The following is a 20,714-nucleotide window of genomic DNA, read 5'->3' on the forward strand; positions in this document are numbered from 1 at the left end:
CCGGCGGCGGGGCAGCCCCCGGCCGCGGCCTGTGCCCGGCGGCGGGGGCGGCCTCGGTCCTGCCCAGGCCCCTTCTCGCTCCTCCGCAACGTGACGCTTGTAGCACTAAACAGTGACAGACGAGGCTCGTTCAGCTAGAAAAGGTTTATTAATATAAAGCTGTTAATGCGTAAAAAAATTAAAAAACATTGCGCATTACATTGTGCTTATAGTCAGTAGAAAATTGTATCTGCATCATCATTTAACGGCAACTTTCTTTTTTTAGAGGCACTCCTGGTATTCTTAGAGAAGAACAATGTGCTTAAGAGATTTTTACTTCTTTGTTCTGGTGATTCGGCAGCTCAGAGCTGCCACACCACCACCCATCGCACCAATGCCTCTTCCATTCGTTACGCAAATGTCCTAATGATCTCCTGCCCCATTAGGAGCAGCAGCTGCAATTGTACCTTACGCAGAGTTGCTACCGTCTACATAACATGTAAACATTAACAAATAATTAACGTGGCACACACGTTACCATTTAATAATACATTCAGGATATTTTTGAAGACACGTAAGACTTCATACAGCTGGTGTAGTCCAAATGACAACCAAAAAAAACCACAGCTACGTTTTGTCCATGTGCATATACATATGCAATCAGATGAAGTCTCTGCTGCACAAAACAGCAACGATTACAGATTGGTTTCATAGGAAAAGTTTAAATCTTCCTGTTCACTGAAACACAGTTAATTCCTTTATGCAGTTTACATTCAAGGATTAAAATTGAAGGAGCATCAGGTTAAGACAATAGCTTCAGTTCTCCAGTTTGTAAATGATTTGCAACTTGAGTTACTCACTTGAAGAATTGCCAAATGCCTGACTACTTAGTCTATTTTCTTATAAAGAAGAATTAGCACTTCATTGAACTCCTCTATTTACAGAGCTTTTACATTGCAAAATAGTCCAATCCGAGAAAAAGAAAGGTACATGAAATATGTGAATATATGAAAATGTATCTGGAAAATGTTTCTTTAACTTTAGGCTCCCTCCCTATCAAAGATACCCTGAAGGAGAAGAATGAAAAATGCACTTGAGGAAATGAGGGAACTGGAAGAAGAAAAAAAAAAAAAAAAAAAAAAAAAGGAAGAAAAAATCCTTGTCGGTTTTGAAATAATTTTGTATTTGGCATTGACCTTACCACAGCGGAAGAAACTACAACCAACAAGTACTCTATGGGCCTTTCATAGATGTTCCTCTTGTTAATAAAGAATAGCCTCCAATGGCTTCTGCAATAATGCAGTATTAATGATAATCTAAAATAAGAAATTTCTGATTTAATAGGACAGTCTCATTTCTCTGCCCTAAGCATATATTAATATAACATCCCAATGTCCTAAAGATTCCAGAATAACTGAAGTTAGCATTTCTAGCTACCTGAGGAACAAAGCATTTGTTACGGATTCCTGGAATGCTTAAATAAATAGTGCTTATGCAAAGACCCCCTGGCTTATTACAAAACAGCATTAAAAATGGGGTAAATGAACTCTAGCAGTTGGTGGACTAACAGATTTTAACAAAAAGCTGAGTGAAAAATAAAATAATGTTTTAGATTATTAAATACTGGGGATTGCAGGGTAATACTGCTATGTAATGTGAGTGATAGCTTTTATACATGCAGTGGTCATATCTGAATTATGTCCCTTAAAAAAAAAAAAAATCTGTTTTCAATAAGTATAGACAGATTTTTTTTTTCATTATCCCTACAGAAATAAAGAAGACGGCTCAACAGAAATTAAAAATCATTCCTTCCAGTGCCCAACAGAAGACACAGACTGGCAAGTTGCCAATTACTTTTCTGAAAATAAAAAGAAGATTCCCAGCATCTCCTATGCTGAGGTCCAAAGTGACCTACAAGCACCCTTAAACCATACAACAGGTATTTCTAAAGTTCACATGCACAAAGGATAATCTACTTCACCCTTCAAAACAAAGAGATACTGCAAACAGCTAAGAACTTGACCTCTGTAGCACTCTACAGTAGCAATTGAATTAAAGATGATCATAATCTCAGTCGCTTATCACTTGTCCGTGGACAGTATCTCTTTGAAGAAAGAAAATCAGGATTTTCAAGGTTGTTTTGACACTCTTACCAGTTGCTCCTTCTGATTCATACTGTCCCTTGAAGAATAGGTACATGGTGTTTCCCCTATTGTCCTCTGGAAGATTACTGTATTAATTAGCACAAAAAGGGAAGCTGCACAAGCAGCACAAAGATTAACACAGATGTCTCACTATTGCTGACTAATTTTCAATTTGACACAAACTAACAAAACAGTCTTTTTTCCTGAGAGTCAATCCAAGAAGCAGCCTCTTTTTACTCCTTGTAAATTAGCCCTGTAGTCATACTTCCAAAATAAACTAGTCTACCCCATTCATGTTCTGTTCTTTTTTGTATTGTATTATTTTGACAAGCCAAGATACAAGAGCTATGCATAAGGTTCTGGACTGCATTATTACAGATGAGTCATCTCCAAAGACTTAACAGGAGCAGTATCAATCCCTGATATCCAACGCAGCATTCAGCTTTTCATCATACAAGTTAATCAATTACAAACAGTATTGCAAATATGCAGAATTCCTTAATCTCTTCAGATGTACATACTGATAGAATCCAGTTAGTATGAAAGTGTAGTCAGTATAATACTCAGTGCCTTGCAAAGACATACTGATTTCATTTACAGTAATTTCAAGTTTACATGAAATATTTTGTATTAAACTTATTTCCACTTCCAGTGTTCAAGAACTGATATAATACTGTTAATAAGGTTATTCCTGGGCAACCAGAGAAATGCTCTGAAGATAATCTGCAGATGCCATTATAAAGTCAGTCCATTCCTTGGCCAGCTCTTCCATGGAGACTTCCTCCCCTCCATATTCCTGGGGGAGAATGCTGACCGGGAAATGTTCAGTCAGACTCTGCACGTAGTTATTTCCATGCATATACACCTAAAACAAAACATGAAAAGAATTTACTTGGGTATGAATGCTAGACTACTGAGTGAAAACACGCAGTAAAGAAACTCGGTGCAAGAACTGCAGCTACCAGCTTGGTTTGACTAAACAAGTGTACTTGTTCATAATGAGCTCCTTAAATGAAGAAGAAAGTACAACATAATTGAGTTTCCCATGGGTGCTCAAACTCTGTCCTGCTCAGTATCTGCAGCTTGATGAAGCATGGGCTACAACCCGAGAACTGCATTTTATGCAGCTGCGAGCACAGGAGCCAAAACTAACTACATGCTTCTTCCACACTGGCTTAGCAACACTGATGAGGGTACACGCTACATCCACACAGCTAAAGTGAGCTAAACCATGAGAAGACTGGGGTTTGGTCTTGTCATGACAGCTATCATGTACTTGCTTTTGAGTCATTTCCAAGAAAAGAACAGTGTTTGGCTCCTGGTCATTACTATCTGGTCCTGCCACATTTATTTAAAAACAACTTTATGTAATACATATGTAGGTTCAGACAGGTGCCAAGGAGGATATTCAAAACAATCTATATCTCAGTCCCTATGTTTCAGTTCCAACTGAAATTAGATCCTGGACTACTTCTCCACTTTAACCCTTGTAATACTGTACTTTCTGTTCTTCTCTTTTTGCTTCATTGTAGCTATTTTGAAGCCTTGTTCATTAGTTCCAGTCAGACACTTTTATAGGCCTCTTATGAACACTTGACAAGAATTTTCTGCAATTATTATTACACAAAGACTACAAGAATATGCACTCCTGTAGTAGTTGGCTGCCTTTTATCTAACACTTCCTCATCAGAACGTAAAAGAATGAATGAATAGTAATTATTCCTATGAGGGTATGGGGAACTGGCTGAGTTTGTTTTTTTCAGGTCATACCTCTAACTAAGCCAGGAGACAAGCCAGTCTGGTTCTATTCCACTCCATGAACTGCAATATCTGGTTTGTTTTCTTTTATGCCTTTACATCTACCCTCTTTTCTGCTTTTTGAGTTCTAGCCCAAGATATTCTGAGCTAGATCAGGTGACAGGGGCTTTTTTTCAGAGGTATTAATGTGAGAGAAGTGCCATGGCATCAAGACACTTTTTAGTCATCTTTTGAGAGTGAGGGACTGCACAAGGCTGGCAGAAAGAATCTTGCCTCTCTCCCGTAACAAAATACACATGCTACAAAAAGGGGACTGGCAAATAACAGCTAACAGTGACCAGAAAAATCTGGATCTACTGTCCTGGAGTGCCGTGGCTACTGCAAATGCAGAAGATCCACGTGCTGAGACAAGGAGGCTTCAGAATGGGAATAAAAATAGGCAGGACTGATTATTTTGTACCTTAGTCCTGCTGTTAACACTTCACAGTACTTCCTTTTGTGCCAGCTGAAACCACCAATATTCTTCCTATGCTACAATAAACCAGAATTTTTGGCATGCTTTTGCATCCAAATACAAACAAGGTTTTCGGATTTAAAACTGCAGAACAATTTAAAACAATTAAGGAGCTATTTGGAAAGAAACTTTCAACTTCAGCCTGACCTATGTTTAATGCATAAACGCCTCTGCAGGTCTTTCAGAACTAAAAAGTTGTCATCTTCTAATTCTGTGCAACTTGGAGCATAACATCATTGTTCAGTGACAATTTCTGTCATTTATAGGCAGAGCGCTGGGAGATCCAGGACCTATTTCTTCCTAGTTCTGCAGAAGAACTGTGTGTGACCTCAAGCAAATTATTTAACCTCTCTGTGTCACAGTAGTTTTTATCTTTAGAGCAGTGATAACAGCGACCACTTACAACTCTCACATTATTGATAACTGCCAGCGCTTTACAATTAGATTCTGGAGGCCTGAGTGGCACTAACAGACAAAAATGATTTATGCTCTTCAGTGCTCAGGAGTACCAGATCCTAAGGGAAGTGCTACAGATTGTCATGTAAGAGTTTTGCGGCAGAAAAAAATATTTGTGTGCACTCACCCGATCTTTTATTTTTTCAGTGAGAAAAGGCTTAATTAGAGCGAGGACTGGGTGGAAGAATAAAGGCTCATTAATCAAGTGGATACCTCGAACTTTTAGTGGAAAGGAATCCTGTCAACATACATGAAAAACAGTGTAAGAAAAAGAAAATATTATTGAAAACATTCTATTGTTAGGGACAAGTCTGTGAAAACTGTCTAGTCCATAGGCTAGAGAATTACTCCTGACCTTGCCAACCCTGCTCTTTGGAGTGTTCTGAATCTACACTGCCCCAACAACACTTAGAAAAATCCTATCTTGCTTCTCCCATTACAAGGGGAAAAAAAAAAAATCAGTATGAGGGGAGGCTGACTATTAAAAAAAAAACCAACCAAACAAACAAAACCCTCATCAATTTGCACATAAGCAATGTACACAAAGCTTGTGCTCAACCTTCCTCAGAGGTATAATTTTTCACAACAGAGATTCTGCTGCTGATTTACCAAAAAGCAATCTAGCCTTGTGCTTTCATTGGCAATTCACAGCCTGAAGGATAATATGTAAATATATAAAAATATAAACCATTGAAGCTACTAAATTTAAGTTAAATAAATTGTATTTCTAATTTAGAGACAAGCCTTGAAATTACTGGGAATTTGCCCAAGCCAGAAGTTCAGCTTTACAAGATTACTGTTGTAATGAAAATAAAAATTATATCTGCTATACAGCCTTTATAATATGACATACTTCTACTTGCATTCAAGATTCATTTAGAAGTACCAGACCTTTGAAAGTTAAAAGAAAATATGGCAGTGCTCAAAGACAGCATTACACCATGGGGTAAGTACAGCTTCCATTCATATCCCACCTGATACTACCTCTGCAACCAGAGGTTTTATGCTTACAAAAATGGTACTTCTCACTAACACTTCTCCCCACTAGTACAGTAGCTCTTCTCACATTATTGTTTCATGCACTTTTCTACGGATAAAAAAAACCCAAACCCCACACATTTCTTAAGTACAACTCCCTTTAGATTTTAATGTATGATAGAGACCTTAAAACTACCAGATTATAGGTTTACTGCATGTTATTATGTGTTATTGTATACTTAAAGTCTACTATCATGTTTTTCACAAAACAGTTTGGGTTTGCCTCAGGTAGCAGATTTTTCAAGCTAATGTCACTTACTAATCTTACTATGCTTTCCATTCCTCAGTACATATTTTCTTTCTCTTCTGTTTCTTTATAGAGGATAATAATTTGCAAGACACATCTCTTAAGGAAAACACAGGGTTAAAACTAAGGTTCGTTAATTTTTACTTACAAGCATATTGAACAACACTAAGACAATCTCTGGGTGAAATATATGAACCCAGTTATAGTGATGAAAGAAATCTGAAAAAAATGAGTTAAACTTTTTTCTCTTCTTCAGAAAGAACACTGGAAACACAATAATTTTTTCTGTCTTTTTTTCAATAGCCATAATGAACGTCTAGAAGCTTGAAAAGCTTGCAACAAATCTGAAATAGGTCAAGATGGAAACATCACATACAAAGAATTTCCTGGTCTGAGATAATGGACTGAAACCTTTAGACATAATTGCAAATCATATTCTACTTCCTTTCTGCTCTATTTCAAGGGTAAAAAATTACCAGCAATTTGTTTACTACCTCAGAAATCAACTGAAACACTGTCACTAGTCCTGTTCTCATGAGATCTGGCCCAGGATCGTATGAACATGAAGAGTTCTTATTCTAGATGTGAAAAGTTGGGAATACCTGCTGGTTTCACTGAAGTTTTACAGCAGATATCAAAACGGAAGAGCAGCTGACATTCTGATGATATTAGTTCAATGACTAAGCTTTGACTGAACCTCAGATATGCACCTTACCAAATCAGAACAAGAGATTATCTTCCTGGCTCATTTCCACATCACAGCCTAGCAGCTTTTTTATTACTGACTTTCAAACTAACTTCTGAAGGAAAATGGGATTATAGGACTACACTGTCAATTCTCTGTCCCGTTCTTTTTTTCTTTCATTCTTTTTTTTCCCCTCTCAAATCCATTGGCAAAGTTCAACCGAGTTTGACAGAATAGAACAAGTCTTAAATACAGTAAAGTTCCTACAAGTTTTGTGAAAAATACAAGGTGAGGCAGCAGTGAGTTGCTCATGTTGGGGAGCAAAAAGCAAGCAGAACATAAACATTATGCAGTCTGTTGGTAGCAGATGGAAGATCACGTAGCATCATCCGTACTGGTAACAAGTTAGTACTGTCTTGCCCTTAACTACTCTTAGCACATGCTATTTCTCACCTTCTCTGAGTCTCAGGGAAAAAAACTTTGAATGTTGAGTTAATGCACAAGAGCATGGAAGAGAAGAGATGAAATGGGGTAACGAACACAAATCCTTACAAAACTGGGCTTCATCTGCTCTTACACTCATGAAATTTTTGTGTCGTACCAGGCTGGTGGAGTTCTTATAAAACATCAGAGGTTAAAGGGCATTTAGTGCTATACAAGAACATACTTTAAGTCAAATCAAGCACAACCTATGACTTAATGGATTTAAGATTTTGTTCTTTAAAGCTGTATAGACTCAAAGAAGGACTACGGAAGGAAAATTTACTATAGCTTAGAACAGATGAAAAATTGGGAGTTATAACAATGAAGCAGCATAAAGCAGTATGTCATACTTACTGTGAGAACACCAGCAATTTTCTTGGCCACTGCTGGACTGATTTGAAATGCATGAGCAAATCGCCACCCTTGAAGATCAAAGATAGCCTTGACTCCATTCCGCTGAGTCTCAACCTCCTTTACAATGAGTTCAGATGTGATGAGACTTACACGAAACACATCATATGCTGTAAATAACTTGGGATCCCATTGTCCTGAAGAGTAAATAGATTTATTTGTGCATTACCACAAGAATACCACGTACACCTGTACTTTTGTCTGCTACTGCTTCTAATGTCCTTCTCAGGAACAAGAAGTAACCAGCAGTATCAAAGATCCTGAAATAAACCAATTTGCCAGTACAGAAGTTATTTTGTGTGTCTGCTCTGTCACTCATCTTTTATACTCTTTTTGTAGATGGTACCACCTAATGGTAGACGGTTGTAGATGCCACCTAATGTAGTATGTCCAACCTATGTCCATAGCCTCCAGTACAAGGTTTTGACAGGAACAGCTTAATTCACTAACAGTCATGCTAGCAGAAACTACACATCACCAATCCAATCAATTCATATAATTTTTCTTCAATATAGTAATTCTGCCAAGATTCAGTGAATCTCACTTGTTTTTCTGAGGCCTGAGCAAGGAATTGCACGGGATGAGCCTTAACACTAGATGAAAGCTTCAGAGAGCACAACTTTCTACTAGATCAACTGATAATAAAACAGTTCTTTGAAAGTTGGCAAAAATAATGTCTCTGTCCAAAACAAGAACAAAGAAATACGGTAACACATGATCATTTAACTACATCTTTTTTTTAAAAGACTTTTGGGAGTGCATCAAACAAACCAAGGATCTTCAGATTGGTGTTAGATAGGGCTCTTTGGCTACGTGTAAACAGTGAAAACCCAGAGAACCTCTCATCCGTATCTAAACCAAACATTGGTATGTGACTAGGTGTACACATTTTTTTTCTGTTCTCTCTCCCTGCTCTGTGCTGCATCTGCACAAGTACCAGAGTCGTAGCACAGCTTTGAAAATTTGCATGGAAACAAATAATTGTTGGGACACTCACACCCAAATAACCACATATTCTTACAAGTTTTAGGCTTTTAAGCTTAAGACTTCTTTTGATGCAGACAAGAATTCCACTAAAAAGGAAATAAGTTCTTTATAAAGGATTGTACAGCCTTAGCCATACCAGTATACAAGTCAAATCATGTAACTGTTACAGCTCAATAAACTCACTTTTATATTAATGTAAAGGTATTTCTGACAGGGAACATAAATATGTTACCTTTCTAGTTAAGACATTCTGATATTATCTAATTGTATCAACGCCTGGTGTTGCATTCATAAAATACTTCTATTTTGCTGCTGAAATTGTGATAATTAAAAAAACCCCACAAAACAAAACAATAAAAAAAACACCCAAACCAAAACAAAAACATCAATGCCACAGCCAGGTGTGAAACAGGTCCAAGGAATTTTGTCACTCACCAATTCTATATATTAGGACTTTGCTTCCATGTGGGTCCCTTGATCTCAGGACTCCATGATAGCCAGCATGCAAAAGACCAAGAATAGAAGATGGTTGTAAATCTGCACTTATTTCTGGGCATTCAATTCTCCACTTCTGGTAATTCTTCAATAACTGGAAAAAATAAATGTGGATGTCAGGTAAGCATCAGGTATTACATCAAGAGCACAGTTAAAAATAAGTTTTCAACATGTGGTTACTGTCAGAGGTTTAATTAATTAAATTAGCTATCATTTCATTGTGTATTTTAAGCAAATCACTCCTAGAAGCAGAAGGTTGGTATACTGTATCAAGTAAGTGAGTTACAATGAATTAAATTCTGTCAAATTGTTAATGGACTGCAATTGTCATTTTCTATCAGAAGAGAAAATTGGAGTGTGTAGAAAAAGCCTGTAGTTTCTATGTAAAATACATCTAAACCCCAGTTTTCTTATTCAGGTTACATTTAGGGTTATTCAGTTTGATACTGCATCAGATTCATTCAGGTTTTGTTGAATTTACACATGCAAAATTTTAGAGGAACATTCCGATTTACCCACCCACCCTCCCCCTCCACAAAGTATGGGCCCATTTTGTACACACAGTCATTAATAATTTTTGTTTACTATTTGAGAAAGACATGATCATCAGCATGTCTGAAGAATATTTTCAAAGTCCCTCCTACCCCTCTGAAATGGCAGAAAATAACAATGTAGTGGGTCCACTACCCATTAGACAATTTCCCTCCTCCAGTGTGGAAATAATGAGAACCTGTTCTGCTAAAACAGAGACCCTGTCCATTATCAGGGACACGATCACCCTGATTCCTAAGGCTGGAAGGCAGCATCATAAACTAGTATGGCTAAGGAACAGGAAGGGCCGTGTGTTGAAAGACTATGGCCTAACTGTAAGGAAGAGTTAATTAAAGGTGTTCTTTTCTGAGGTAACATCTATGTAGAGGACTTACAGGTGATACTGTGAGAGGTCATCTTAGAGATGGATCATGAAAAATTAAGTTGGTGATGCAGTAGTTCTAATTTCCAAGTCTAATTACTTTTTCTCCTTTAATATTAATTAAGTGGTAGTGGAGAAAATGGACTACTATGCTCTGCAACTAAAATTGATTTAAGACATTTTGCATAGGTAAGCGGGAAGCTGTGCAAGACTACCTTCTAAAAAGCTTCCTCTCAATTTATCAACTAAATTCTGCCTCTGCTGTATCACCCATGCTAATTCTCTAGCACTGAGTTTGAAGGGTAGAGGGATAGCTCTGGCAAGTAATTTAGATTTGGTATTGCAATTTCCTAAATAGCTACAGTTTAGACTTCTAACCTGAGACCTTCAAAGGAGCTAAGAGAATCAGAATTTTTCAATATCTTGTTTCCAACAAACTGAAATGTAGGTTTAAATCTTAAAGGTAGAACACACAGGCTAGCCTTTCAAATTGTTACTATATTTCATCAAACAGGAAATAACCATCTGATCCTCAGCACAGTTTCACAGATTAAACATGGTCACCACAATGAAAGCATTGACCAACAGTCTTTTACTTCTGATAATCTGTATTAACAGAAATTAATTTTTATTAATTTCTCAATTACTCCCCATTTCGCAACAGAGGCATTAGAGTTAAAAGAACTGACAACTCCAACTAATAAAACATAAACTTAAATAGATACAGGAAATTTGTAATTTATGCAAGAATCATTTATTCACCATCTTCATAGAAAGAATGGTCAGAAGGAACCTCAGTGGATACTGAATTCATCCTTTGGAACCATCACAGCATCAGCTATGCTGATGCTTACCTACAAACTCTTAAAGAGTGAAACCTGAGACTCACCCATATCATGCTTATGTTAGATAATTGGTCTTATTTCTTACCCTTCCCTCTACTTTCAAGTTTCTTGTATCATTTTACATAAAATATAAACTTTTTCTTCAGCTTAAGGCTTTTCTCCTCAGATTAAGGTCTTGAATTATTTTGAAGGTGTCTCAAACAAATTGTCATGAGGAAACTGTTTATAAGGCACTACAGTTTGTCAGCAGAATTTACTTACAAATACAAGGTATACTGATCAGAAATTGTCTATATCCTTCATGGAAAGAGCACCTATAAATATGTATTTATAGGTACAAAAATGAAAAAGTTCATCTGCCACACTGGAATCCCATTTGATTTGGTAATGAGGAAGTTGGTAAAAGCCTCATCCTAAATCATACACCATAGAAACAAACATTTATCCATTAGGAGAATTTTACTAGAAGCCTTTTGATTGCATTAAATCAGTTTGTCTATGACAACTTAAAACCAAACAAATAAAAAAAGGGGGGGGGGGGGGTGACGTAGGGAAAATAAGTTAATTTGTGGAATAGAAATTCACTATGATTTCAAAAATAGTCCTGATTAGGTACTCTGATTATCTCACTCTGTTAGTACTTGACTCTCTACAAAGGGCACTGTTTGAGCAATCCTAACGGCTTTGTGCCAACCAGACAGCACTGTCAACATATTATGTTCTTTTCCTCGGTCTTTCCAATACAAACACTTAAACAGCAGCAAAATACAAAACCACCCTCAAAACAACTATGCAACAATCTCTAGCTTTATAATTTCTTGCTTTGCTTCTAAAATCTGTTGTACCACAACTTAATGAACCTAAGTAACAAATACATAAATATTTTAAACAGCTCTTTGAAGAGCTGCCTGCCAAAACCAAGATGAGAATAAAAATGATACATTCATTCAATCCCCTAAATAATCCTATCCTGTCAGTATAGTTAGTTTCTTATTTTCATGAATATTTCCATTTTCCAAGTTGGAAATGGCAAACGTTTAAGTTCTGGACCTTGGGAGAAAGGAAATGGTGTTCACAGCTTGTGACATACTCAAGATCCTTAGGAAAGACATGATTTACCTAACTGGTGAGTCCATAAAGGAGTAAGTAGGTGGTTGGAATACTTCCGACACCTTCCATGACATGGGCAAGTGGTACACCTTTTTACATAGACACATAACATGGCTAAGCTCCAAATGTACTTCTCTTGGCCAGAAAACCATGAATGCTGAAGAGTTCTCAGATTTTGAAAACCATCTGATCTAATCAGCTGAAATAATTTAGAGCTGAAGGTTAGTGTTAGATAATCTTCCATAACATCTATAGCTAGTTTTGGGACATCTTCTGTACATTTTTACTTATGGAAACAATCCCTTTCCTAGGAGCTGGACATACTCAAGTCAGACAGAGCTACTTACATGAGTAATCCTCAAACATATAGAAGAATTAAAAAACTACCAGTGGGTACTTACTATTTTACTTTATTTTAAAAATTTCTAGTTTAACAGTGTTTAAACACAGAAATTCACATAGAATATTTGAAAAACATGAATTTTTTTTTTCAATAAAGACAGCAAGGAGAAACATAAATATTACATATAATAAAGTCTGGGGGTAGACAATGAAGTAACCTAATATCAGGAAAAACAGGAGCATTCATTACCTTGTATAAAAAATAGCTCATGCACTTTGAACACAAGAAAACATCTCAATGTATAATTATCTGTGTTTACACACTGAATAACCTACTTAGCATCTGCTCAGCGTCTGAAAATAGATGCAAGATAACTTGATAAATAGGAAAAGCTGGATGAAAACCTCCAGTGTCTGGAGTTAAGCATTAGTTAAGAGGGTTTCTTCCTCAGGTCTGTTGGGGATGGTTCCAGATTTCTGAACATCAAAAATGATAAAGTTACTGATTAATCCATGATTCATGTGCTACAAAACAACAAAAAAATGAACTTAGTACTTTACTTAGAATTAAAAGAACCAAACACACCGTGCTTCTTACAGAAACCAATGTATTTGTATATGTAAATTAATTATGTTTTTTCTTTATTAATAACAATTTATTCATATTAACAAGGATGCTAGACAGAATTAGGCCTCTACTGTGTCAGCAGTTGTACGAACTTGTGCGATGTTTAGGGAGAAAAAAGTTTTCTATTGGCAATCTTTGATGGAGAAACCAACAGCTCAAATTTAGAGTATAAGCACACACACACATATGTATATACACACACCTTTATGCATATATATTTTATATGTATTTTTATATGTGTATATAGCAACACACAGAATTTAAACATATGGTATACACAAAGAATTTAAAATATTTTTATAGAAGCATAGAACTTTCCCAATTCCATATGCATTACCCTCTTTGCCACTTGGGAAAAGACTGGCACATGCGTAATTTGAGACATTTGGCTCCGCACAAAGGGAAGACTGGCTGACTGATTTGTGTTTCCTCAACAGTCAGGCCAGAGAGCCTAACAGGGGCTCTTCCGTCCTTTTTGAGGAATCCCTCTGTATTGATGGAAGTTACTGCCAAGTAACTGATTTAAACTTGGTATTTGTATTTGAACGATGTGAAGATGCTCAGAGATAATGCCTGAGACTCAGCAATATGTTTGACACTATAGAAAACAATCCTTCTTGTACATCATAGTTATTCTAAGCAACTTATTTGCAGTACAACATACTAGGAAGTCTTAATTCCGCCATAAGTCAAATGCAGAGCAAAGACAAAGTCTGGCTATATACCTTTGTATCAACCAGAACTCCTGAAAGTATCCTAGATATTTAGACAGTTTTGAGTGCCATAAAAACAATGCTTACAAAATTCTAAGTGGTATGTTATGAAAACATCTCTTAGCATAGAGTTTCAATGTTGCATTTTTAGTGAATTTAAAGATTTTCATTCTTTTCACCAGAGTATAATCTATTTCAAGTACAAAAAGACAGTATCCCCAAGTCAATAAGAATTAGCCTTATACAAGAGTTGTGGGATGCAAAAAGATTTATGGAGGAAAGGAGATGCTAGTTCTCCAGATTTCACATATCACTACTGAATCCGGGTGACAGTAGTTTTGATCACAATGAATTCAAACATAGATACATAGCTGGTACATTAAAAAAGGGATATATAAACCCATTGCTTTAGCAGAATTAATGGGGGCCCGTAACCCCACTTCTCAGTTTAGAACATATATAGTAGGTAGGTGGATCTGTACAAATTAATGAGCAAACAACATGCTTAGCTCAGGTATGAATTTATATGCAGACTGAAATCTTTTGCAGCATTATCATTTCATCCATACCTGTATCTCTAACAGGAATTACAAAGGCACAAGAGATGCTGTAATGATATAACACTGTTCCTTCCGAGCGTGAATTTTGGTAGGTAGGTGTCCTGGTTTCAGCTGGGATAGAGTTAATTGTCTTCCTAGTAGCTGGTACAGTGCTATGTTTTGAGTTCAGTGTGAGAAGAATGTTGATAACCCACTGATGTTTTCAGTTGTTGCTAAGTAGTGTTTAGTGTAAAGTCAAGGATTTTTCAGCTTCTCATGCTCAGCCAGCAAGAAGGCTGGAGGGGCACAAGAAGTTGGGAGGGGACGCAGCCAGGGCAGCTGACCCAAACTGGCCAAAGGGGTATTCCATACCATGTGATGTCATGTCTAGTATATAAACGGGGGGGAGTGGGGCTGGGGGGATCGTTGCTCAGGGCCTAACTGGGTGTTGGTTGGCAGGTGGTGAGCAATTGCATTGTGCATCACTTGTATATTCCAATCCTTTTATTATTACTATTGTCCTTTTATTAGCATTACCATTATCATTATTAGTTTCTTCTTTTCTGTTCTATTAAACTGTTCTTACCTCAACCCACGAGTTTACTTTTTTCTTCCCGATTCTCTTCCCCATCCCCCTGGGTGGGGGAGTGAGTAAGCGGCTGTGTGGTACTTAGTTGCTGGCTGGGGTTAAACCATAACAGTAGGGCAGTATTACCTAGAAGTCTCACGGGACAAGAAAATTTCTTATTTACCTATGGAAGGTTTGTTGTGGTGTTTGACAGTCATTGCTAGCCTGTATCAAAGGACTTTGTGTTCATTCCTAGACACAAATCTCTGCCAGTATTTCATGTAGCCTGACTTAACACTTTCCTACCAACAACATTCATGCATTTGAAAACCTTTCGTGGAAGCTATCTGCTTAACTTCATCTCCTCTTCTTGAGCTTGTACTTAAGCAGTTCGGGTTCATGCATACATCTCCAACCACTTTCTAAGATAAGCCATTGGGCCAAGACTAATCCTTCCTGTGATTCAAAATGCAGAAGATGAATTCTCTTCTAACTTGAGAATAGTCTGTTACTAAGCTTAATTGAATAATCATTGGCTTTAAAAAATACAGACAGTTCTAGCTCTTCAAGTTCTTCAATTCCAGCTCCCTGTTTCAGTGGTGGATTTCCTTCTAGCATGACACGTATCGATAAATCAGTACTTGAAAGCAAGTTTGGAATTGCCAGTAGAAAAGTGTAAAAGATTGCTGTTGGAATGAGGCATCATAAAAGATTCACAAACAGAATGTCTTGCCACAATCTACCCAAATATTCTTTTCTGAAGCATTTCCAAATGTTGATAAACTGAAATCAGATAAATCTGTGTCAAATATTAACCAGGGATGCATCAATACACAGTCTGGTCAGTTGCCAGACTCTTGATTCATATTTAAGGCTAAGTATAAGCCCATACTAAGAAAGATGCTTGACAAGAGCTTGAAGATCTCCAGTTACAAACATTGACTGAGCCACAAACTTTGATTACCCCTTAGCTGCTCTGCAAGTATTACGCAGTAGTACACAGGAGCCCAGTGGGCAAAAAGGGACCATATCAGCCTGAACTCCAATCTGAAAGGCAACATCAAACCAGGAGAGGAGGGAGCAGCCACTGTCTGGACTGATGGCAGGAGGGCTCTGTCTAGGATGAATTATTAACATAACTTCTGCATGAGGTCAGACTTGGGTTAGGTGAACATACATCTTATGACCACCGCAGATTTTTGCACAATAATTCTCTTGGGCTTTAATATAGCAATTGCAGATAAACACATTCCTTAAAAAAAAAGTACTTATTTCCTTCTTCCCATGCTATAAGAGAAGTAACCTAGAAATTAGTATCACCTGGTACATGGAAGATTAAGTACAAGTAGCTACAGCATTGGGAGACCTGAAATTCTAGATGGAAAGATTAAACACAGGTGGTTTTTGAACATCAGAATCCCTTAGTTCAAAGAAGGGTCCAAACAAGAAATGTGGAAACTTAGAAGCCTGTAGAGACTCAGAAATTCTGAAAAGATTCTAAAAAGACTTAGCTTTTCCAAAATAGGTCCCCAGCCCTAGAGGGCCAAATCTCAAGAAGAATATAAGAAATTTGCTACTTCGTAGACTCCATCTCTAAACCTAGCTTTCATTCCTCACTCTTGAAGATTAGTTCTACCTACAAGACATCTCACAATTAATCACAAGAAAGCGCAGAAACATATGGGCCAAATTCTGAAGTGCCACTGTCCTGTCTACGGGATTATCAGTAACAACCAATTGCAATGCAATTAGGAATGCATATTTAGGAGCACATACTGTCTTCATTAAGCCCTACTTTTTGGAACCAAGGAATACAGGAAAACAAAATGGCTTTTGCTGGAAAAGCAAAAAAAGGCACAGTTCTACAATTGTTAGCACATGTCTGATATAAACAGTCTTAGGAACTTCAAGCAAAAGTAAGATCCGTAGATATCCAAAGGAATCTGGCTTGACTTGCTGCTACTTCTGCTGAGGAGGAAAGGTTTAAACCTATGATGCAAGTCTTATGAACCAAATGAAAAGAACACAAAATACCATTTTTAAAGCTATTTGTGATTAAGGGTTCAATTTAATTTGTCACATTCTTGTTTAGCTACCCTGATCCTGCAATATATCCATATGCAAACAATCTTCTCTTATGGTAAGTAAACTTAGAAAATCTACAGTGCAGAGAAGTCAGAAACTAGAAGGTGAGGTCTGTTGGGCAACGCTGTCTCATGAGCATCAAATTCCAATAAAACACAGTTTCCAGTTAGTACAAGTGAATGACCGCTTTTGCCCTGGGAAGATTTGGAAATACTTTCTGTTCAGAAGGGTTAGTGGCTGTCAATCTTTCTGAAACAAAAGAAACAACTGATAACAATTTGTACTTTTTGGTATTGAAAAAACGCACGCGCTGTCTGTAAGGCAAAGAGCCACACAAACAGCCGGGAAAGTACCAAAACTCACCAAAGCCCGAAAGGAGCGTTGTGAATGACTGAACTCCGAGAAGTTTTTACTCATAGCTTTATGTTAGAGTAACTCTAAGTCTGTAGGGAAACTAGTGTCACTACTAGCAGCTAGTAACCCGAGCCTGATAAGCATGATAAGGCTGTCCGCCGTTTCCTGCTGGGAGTTGTGACCTTACCACGCTTACCGTAACCTCCACCTTTCGCGACTGTACCGCCCTCACCGCAACCTTGCTGCTACCTCACCCAGGCTGCACAAAGCCAGCCACAATACCGTACGTCTACACGGCGCCACGCTGAAGACACGCGTGACAAGCCGTTAGTGACACCCTGCAACTCGCCGCCCGGCCTGCGCCGACCCAGCCAGCGCGGCTCGCCCACCCGCGACCGCAGCCCCGGGCTCCGTCCGCCCCCAGCAGTGCCCCCCGCCTGCTGCTCGATCCCCCGACCCACCCGCCGCCCCGGTGCCTCGGCATCCCCCTGGGCCGGCGGCGACACCCCCCGCCCCCCCCCCCCCCCCCGCGGAGGCGGCGAGACCCCCCGGAGGCGGCGGGGTGCGAGGCCCGGTGGGCCCGCGGGACCCCGCCCCGCCAGCGGGCGGCTGGGACGCCCCCGGGCCGGGTCGGGCTGTCCGACAGCCGCCGCGGGGGCTCCCCACGCAACGGAGCGGCCGCCGCCGCCACCCCCTCCTCCCCCTCGGCAGACGGCGGGGGGCCGGCGGCGGCGCCCGCTCCCCCCCCCCCCCCGGCCCTCCTTACCCTCCAGGCCAGCTCCAGGTGGAAGTCTCGGGCGCGCAGGAACCTCACCAGGAAGGAGTCGGCGAGGGGCTGCGTCCAGCGCTGGCCGGGCTCTGCCTCCGCCCGCCGCCGCAGCTCGGCGACGGCGCTGCGCACCCGCGGCGAGTGGTCGGGAAGGTCATTGAGGCGCCCCGCGCCCGGCGGGCCCTGCGACATCCCGCCGCCGCCGGCCGGCTCTGAGGCGACGGCCGCGCTCGGCCCCGCCGGTCCCGTTGGAAACGGAGCCGCGGCGGAGCCCCGCCGGGCTGCCTCCGCCCCTGGCGGGGCTTAACCCCTGAGCACCCTCCCGGAACGGAGGGGAACGGGGAGGAGGCAGGTGTGTGTGCCGCGTCCTCGGCCGACCCGGCTGCGACGGCCGGTCGCCGGGGGTGGTTTCTTCGCTTTGACGGGCCCGACCAGTTTTTAGAATTTTACGCTTTACGCCCATCTCTCGCGTTTTCGCTTGCAGCTCCGAAAAGGGGCTGCTCCGGCTCCGGCTCCGGCTCCTGCTGGGGGGCGGGCGGGGGCAGGGGGTGCCCGCACCGCCCGCCGCAGGCCGGTCATCCCGGACCCCTGGAAACCGCTAAGGGCGGTTCGCCTTTTAGGCGAAAATAATCCATCTTCAGATATTAAATGGCGGAAAGCTGAAACCTCATTGCAGCTAAGGAGAGATGGGCGTTGCACCTGGTCATTAAGGCAAATGTGCAGTAATAGAAATACATCCACTCTGCCTGGAGGAAGGATGCTGAAATTGAATTCAGCTTTAGTCCAACCTTGCTGCCCAGCAGCGAGTTCAATTATCGAAGGGGAAGAGTTCTATTATACTATAACCCTTTCCTTTTATTAGGTTTCCTTTGAGGTCTCTCTGGCCTACTTAGGCTAAAAGCCATACTTCATTTAACATACAATTTATAAAGCATTCTTAGGCCTATTAAAAGGTTTACAAAACTTTGTTCCAGACTATCTTCCCCTTCTCTGGCTTCCTACATGTACGCTTAATAATTACTTACTTTTTGATCGGCATTTTGGTCATATCTAGCCATGTTTTGGACTCTTACATGCTGCTGAAATGTCTACAGGTGTCCCCCTCAGTCTTCCGAATGTAAAAAAAAATCTGCCTAACTAAATGCAGATAGGTAAAGGGTGGGAGAACTGTGAATAATCTTGCCAAAAAAAGAGATTGAAGCAGGAACTCAAGGGACTGAACAGGAAAGATAAGCTTGCAGGGGCAAGGAAAGGATAAAAATTGGGAAACAGGTGGGTGGAGCGGTCAAGAGTATATGGAGGCGGACATGTAGAATGGCAGGGAGGTGTGAGGAAGTATCGACCTGCCCTAGATCAAGAAGAAAAAGCAAGCTGGAAATAGAAGAAACTAAGAGAACAGAATGTGGAGAGGGCAGTAACAGCAGGTTGTGCTCAACCTTTTGTTTCTGTACAGAGCTGGACAGAGCCTCCATGGGAAAAACGGCATGTAAAAGTGTAACCCAGCCACGGGTGGCAGGACAAACACAAAGGGATATCACAGCAAGGTCATACAGTGTTTTTAAACACCACTTCCTAATTTCTGAGCACTTAGTTTTGCTATCTCAGTATTCTTGTAGCTTAGGGGTTTGTCTGTAAAAACAAAAAGGGTGAGAAAATACAGATACTTTTTGTTACAACTTTCAGCTGAGCAACTGGTAGCTTTTAACTAGCTTTTCTACAAAATTCGGATTGCGACTTTGGCTTCATATTTGACCAAAGTTAGTTTTACTAGCAGTTTCAGTGATTTCCCTCAAGACTGAGTTACAAAAATATCTGTAAATTTAAGGTTTCTATTAAAAATTCCACAAGTGAGACTGTATTTGTAACACTTAAGAGAGCTCTTATCTCTGACAGTGAAGATGTGATATCATCAGGGCTTCGTACAGAGGAGCCAACATGTCAAATACTTGACCCTTCACCAGAGCAATTAAGACCTGTTGCAAGATGAGGCTTGTACATAAAGTTTATGTTTTGTTTGATTACATCTGGAAAAGACCTCAAGTACCTGAAAGCTCTGTCTAAATAAAATAGGCCTGTTTGTAAACTTTGCCTTTTTTGTGTCCTTGGACCATGATGATTACTGCTACAACAAAGACTTGAAATTGTGGCAATATCTCTTAGATGTTCCCTTTTGGTGTATTCCTGTGACAAACAGACTTTTCCCAGGTAGCTGCAATTTGCACTCTTTCAGCAGAAGCTTTACATCTGTGTAAAACCCACATCATACTTTAACAGGTCTTCTGTGGCAAGTGTTCAAGAGTTGTGTAGGCAACTATCTTAGACTGACTGTAAAATATACATGTACCTGTGCTCCTCTCTTTTACAGGACACTACAAAAATCATAAAAAGTTTTTGAGTTTCAACCCTACAGTAGCAGTTGTATGTTCTTTCTGTGAATCATATGGATAAATAGAAGGACCTTGTCTTTCACGCACACGCATTTAAGTAGCATTAGTACACAAATTTCAATAGGATCAAGATTAGGAGTTTAACTTTCATAGATGCTGAACACTTAATTTCAGTCACTGAGGACAGCAGGTAGTCAGCATCTCTGTACATTAAGTTCTAGTTAACTTGCTTAAACTTGTGCAGAGAAAGCCATCATGGAATGT

General features: G+C 39.7%; 1 protein-coding gene across 1 annotated transcript; it reads right to left on the reverse strand.

Annotated features, from left to right (window-relative positions):
* Window positions 1-129: 129 nt before the first annotated feature.
* TTPA (alpha tocopherol transfer protein) lies at window positions 130-18,332 on the reverse strand. The gene is made up of 5 exons (XM_069779423.1): window positions 18,061-18,332; window positions 9,138-9,291; window positions 7,659-7,852; window positions 4,979-5,089; window positions 130-2,988 (listed from the first exon to the last, which is right to left on the reverse strand). The coding sequence occupies exons 1-5, from the start codon at window positions 18,253-18,255 to the stop codon at window positions 2,809-2,811; spliced, it is 834 nt and encodes a 277-aa protein (XP_069635524.1). The 5' UTR covers window positions 18,256-18,332; the 3' UTR covers window positions 130-2,808.
* Window positions 18,333-20,714: the final 2,382 nt, after the last annotated feature.

The sequence above is a fragment of the Haliaeetus albicilla genome, chromosome 3, assembly GCF_947461875.1.
Source record: "Haliaeetus albicilla chromosome 3, bHalAlb1.1, whole genome shotgun sequence".
NCBI classification, from domain to species: domain Eukaryota; kingdom Metazoa; phylum Chordata; class Aves; order Accipitriformes; family Accipitridae; genus Haliaeetus; species Haliaeetus albicilla.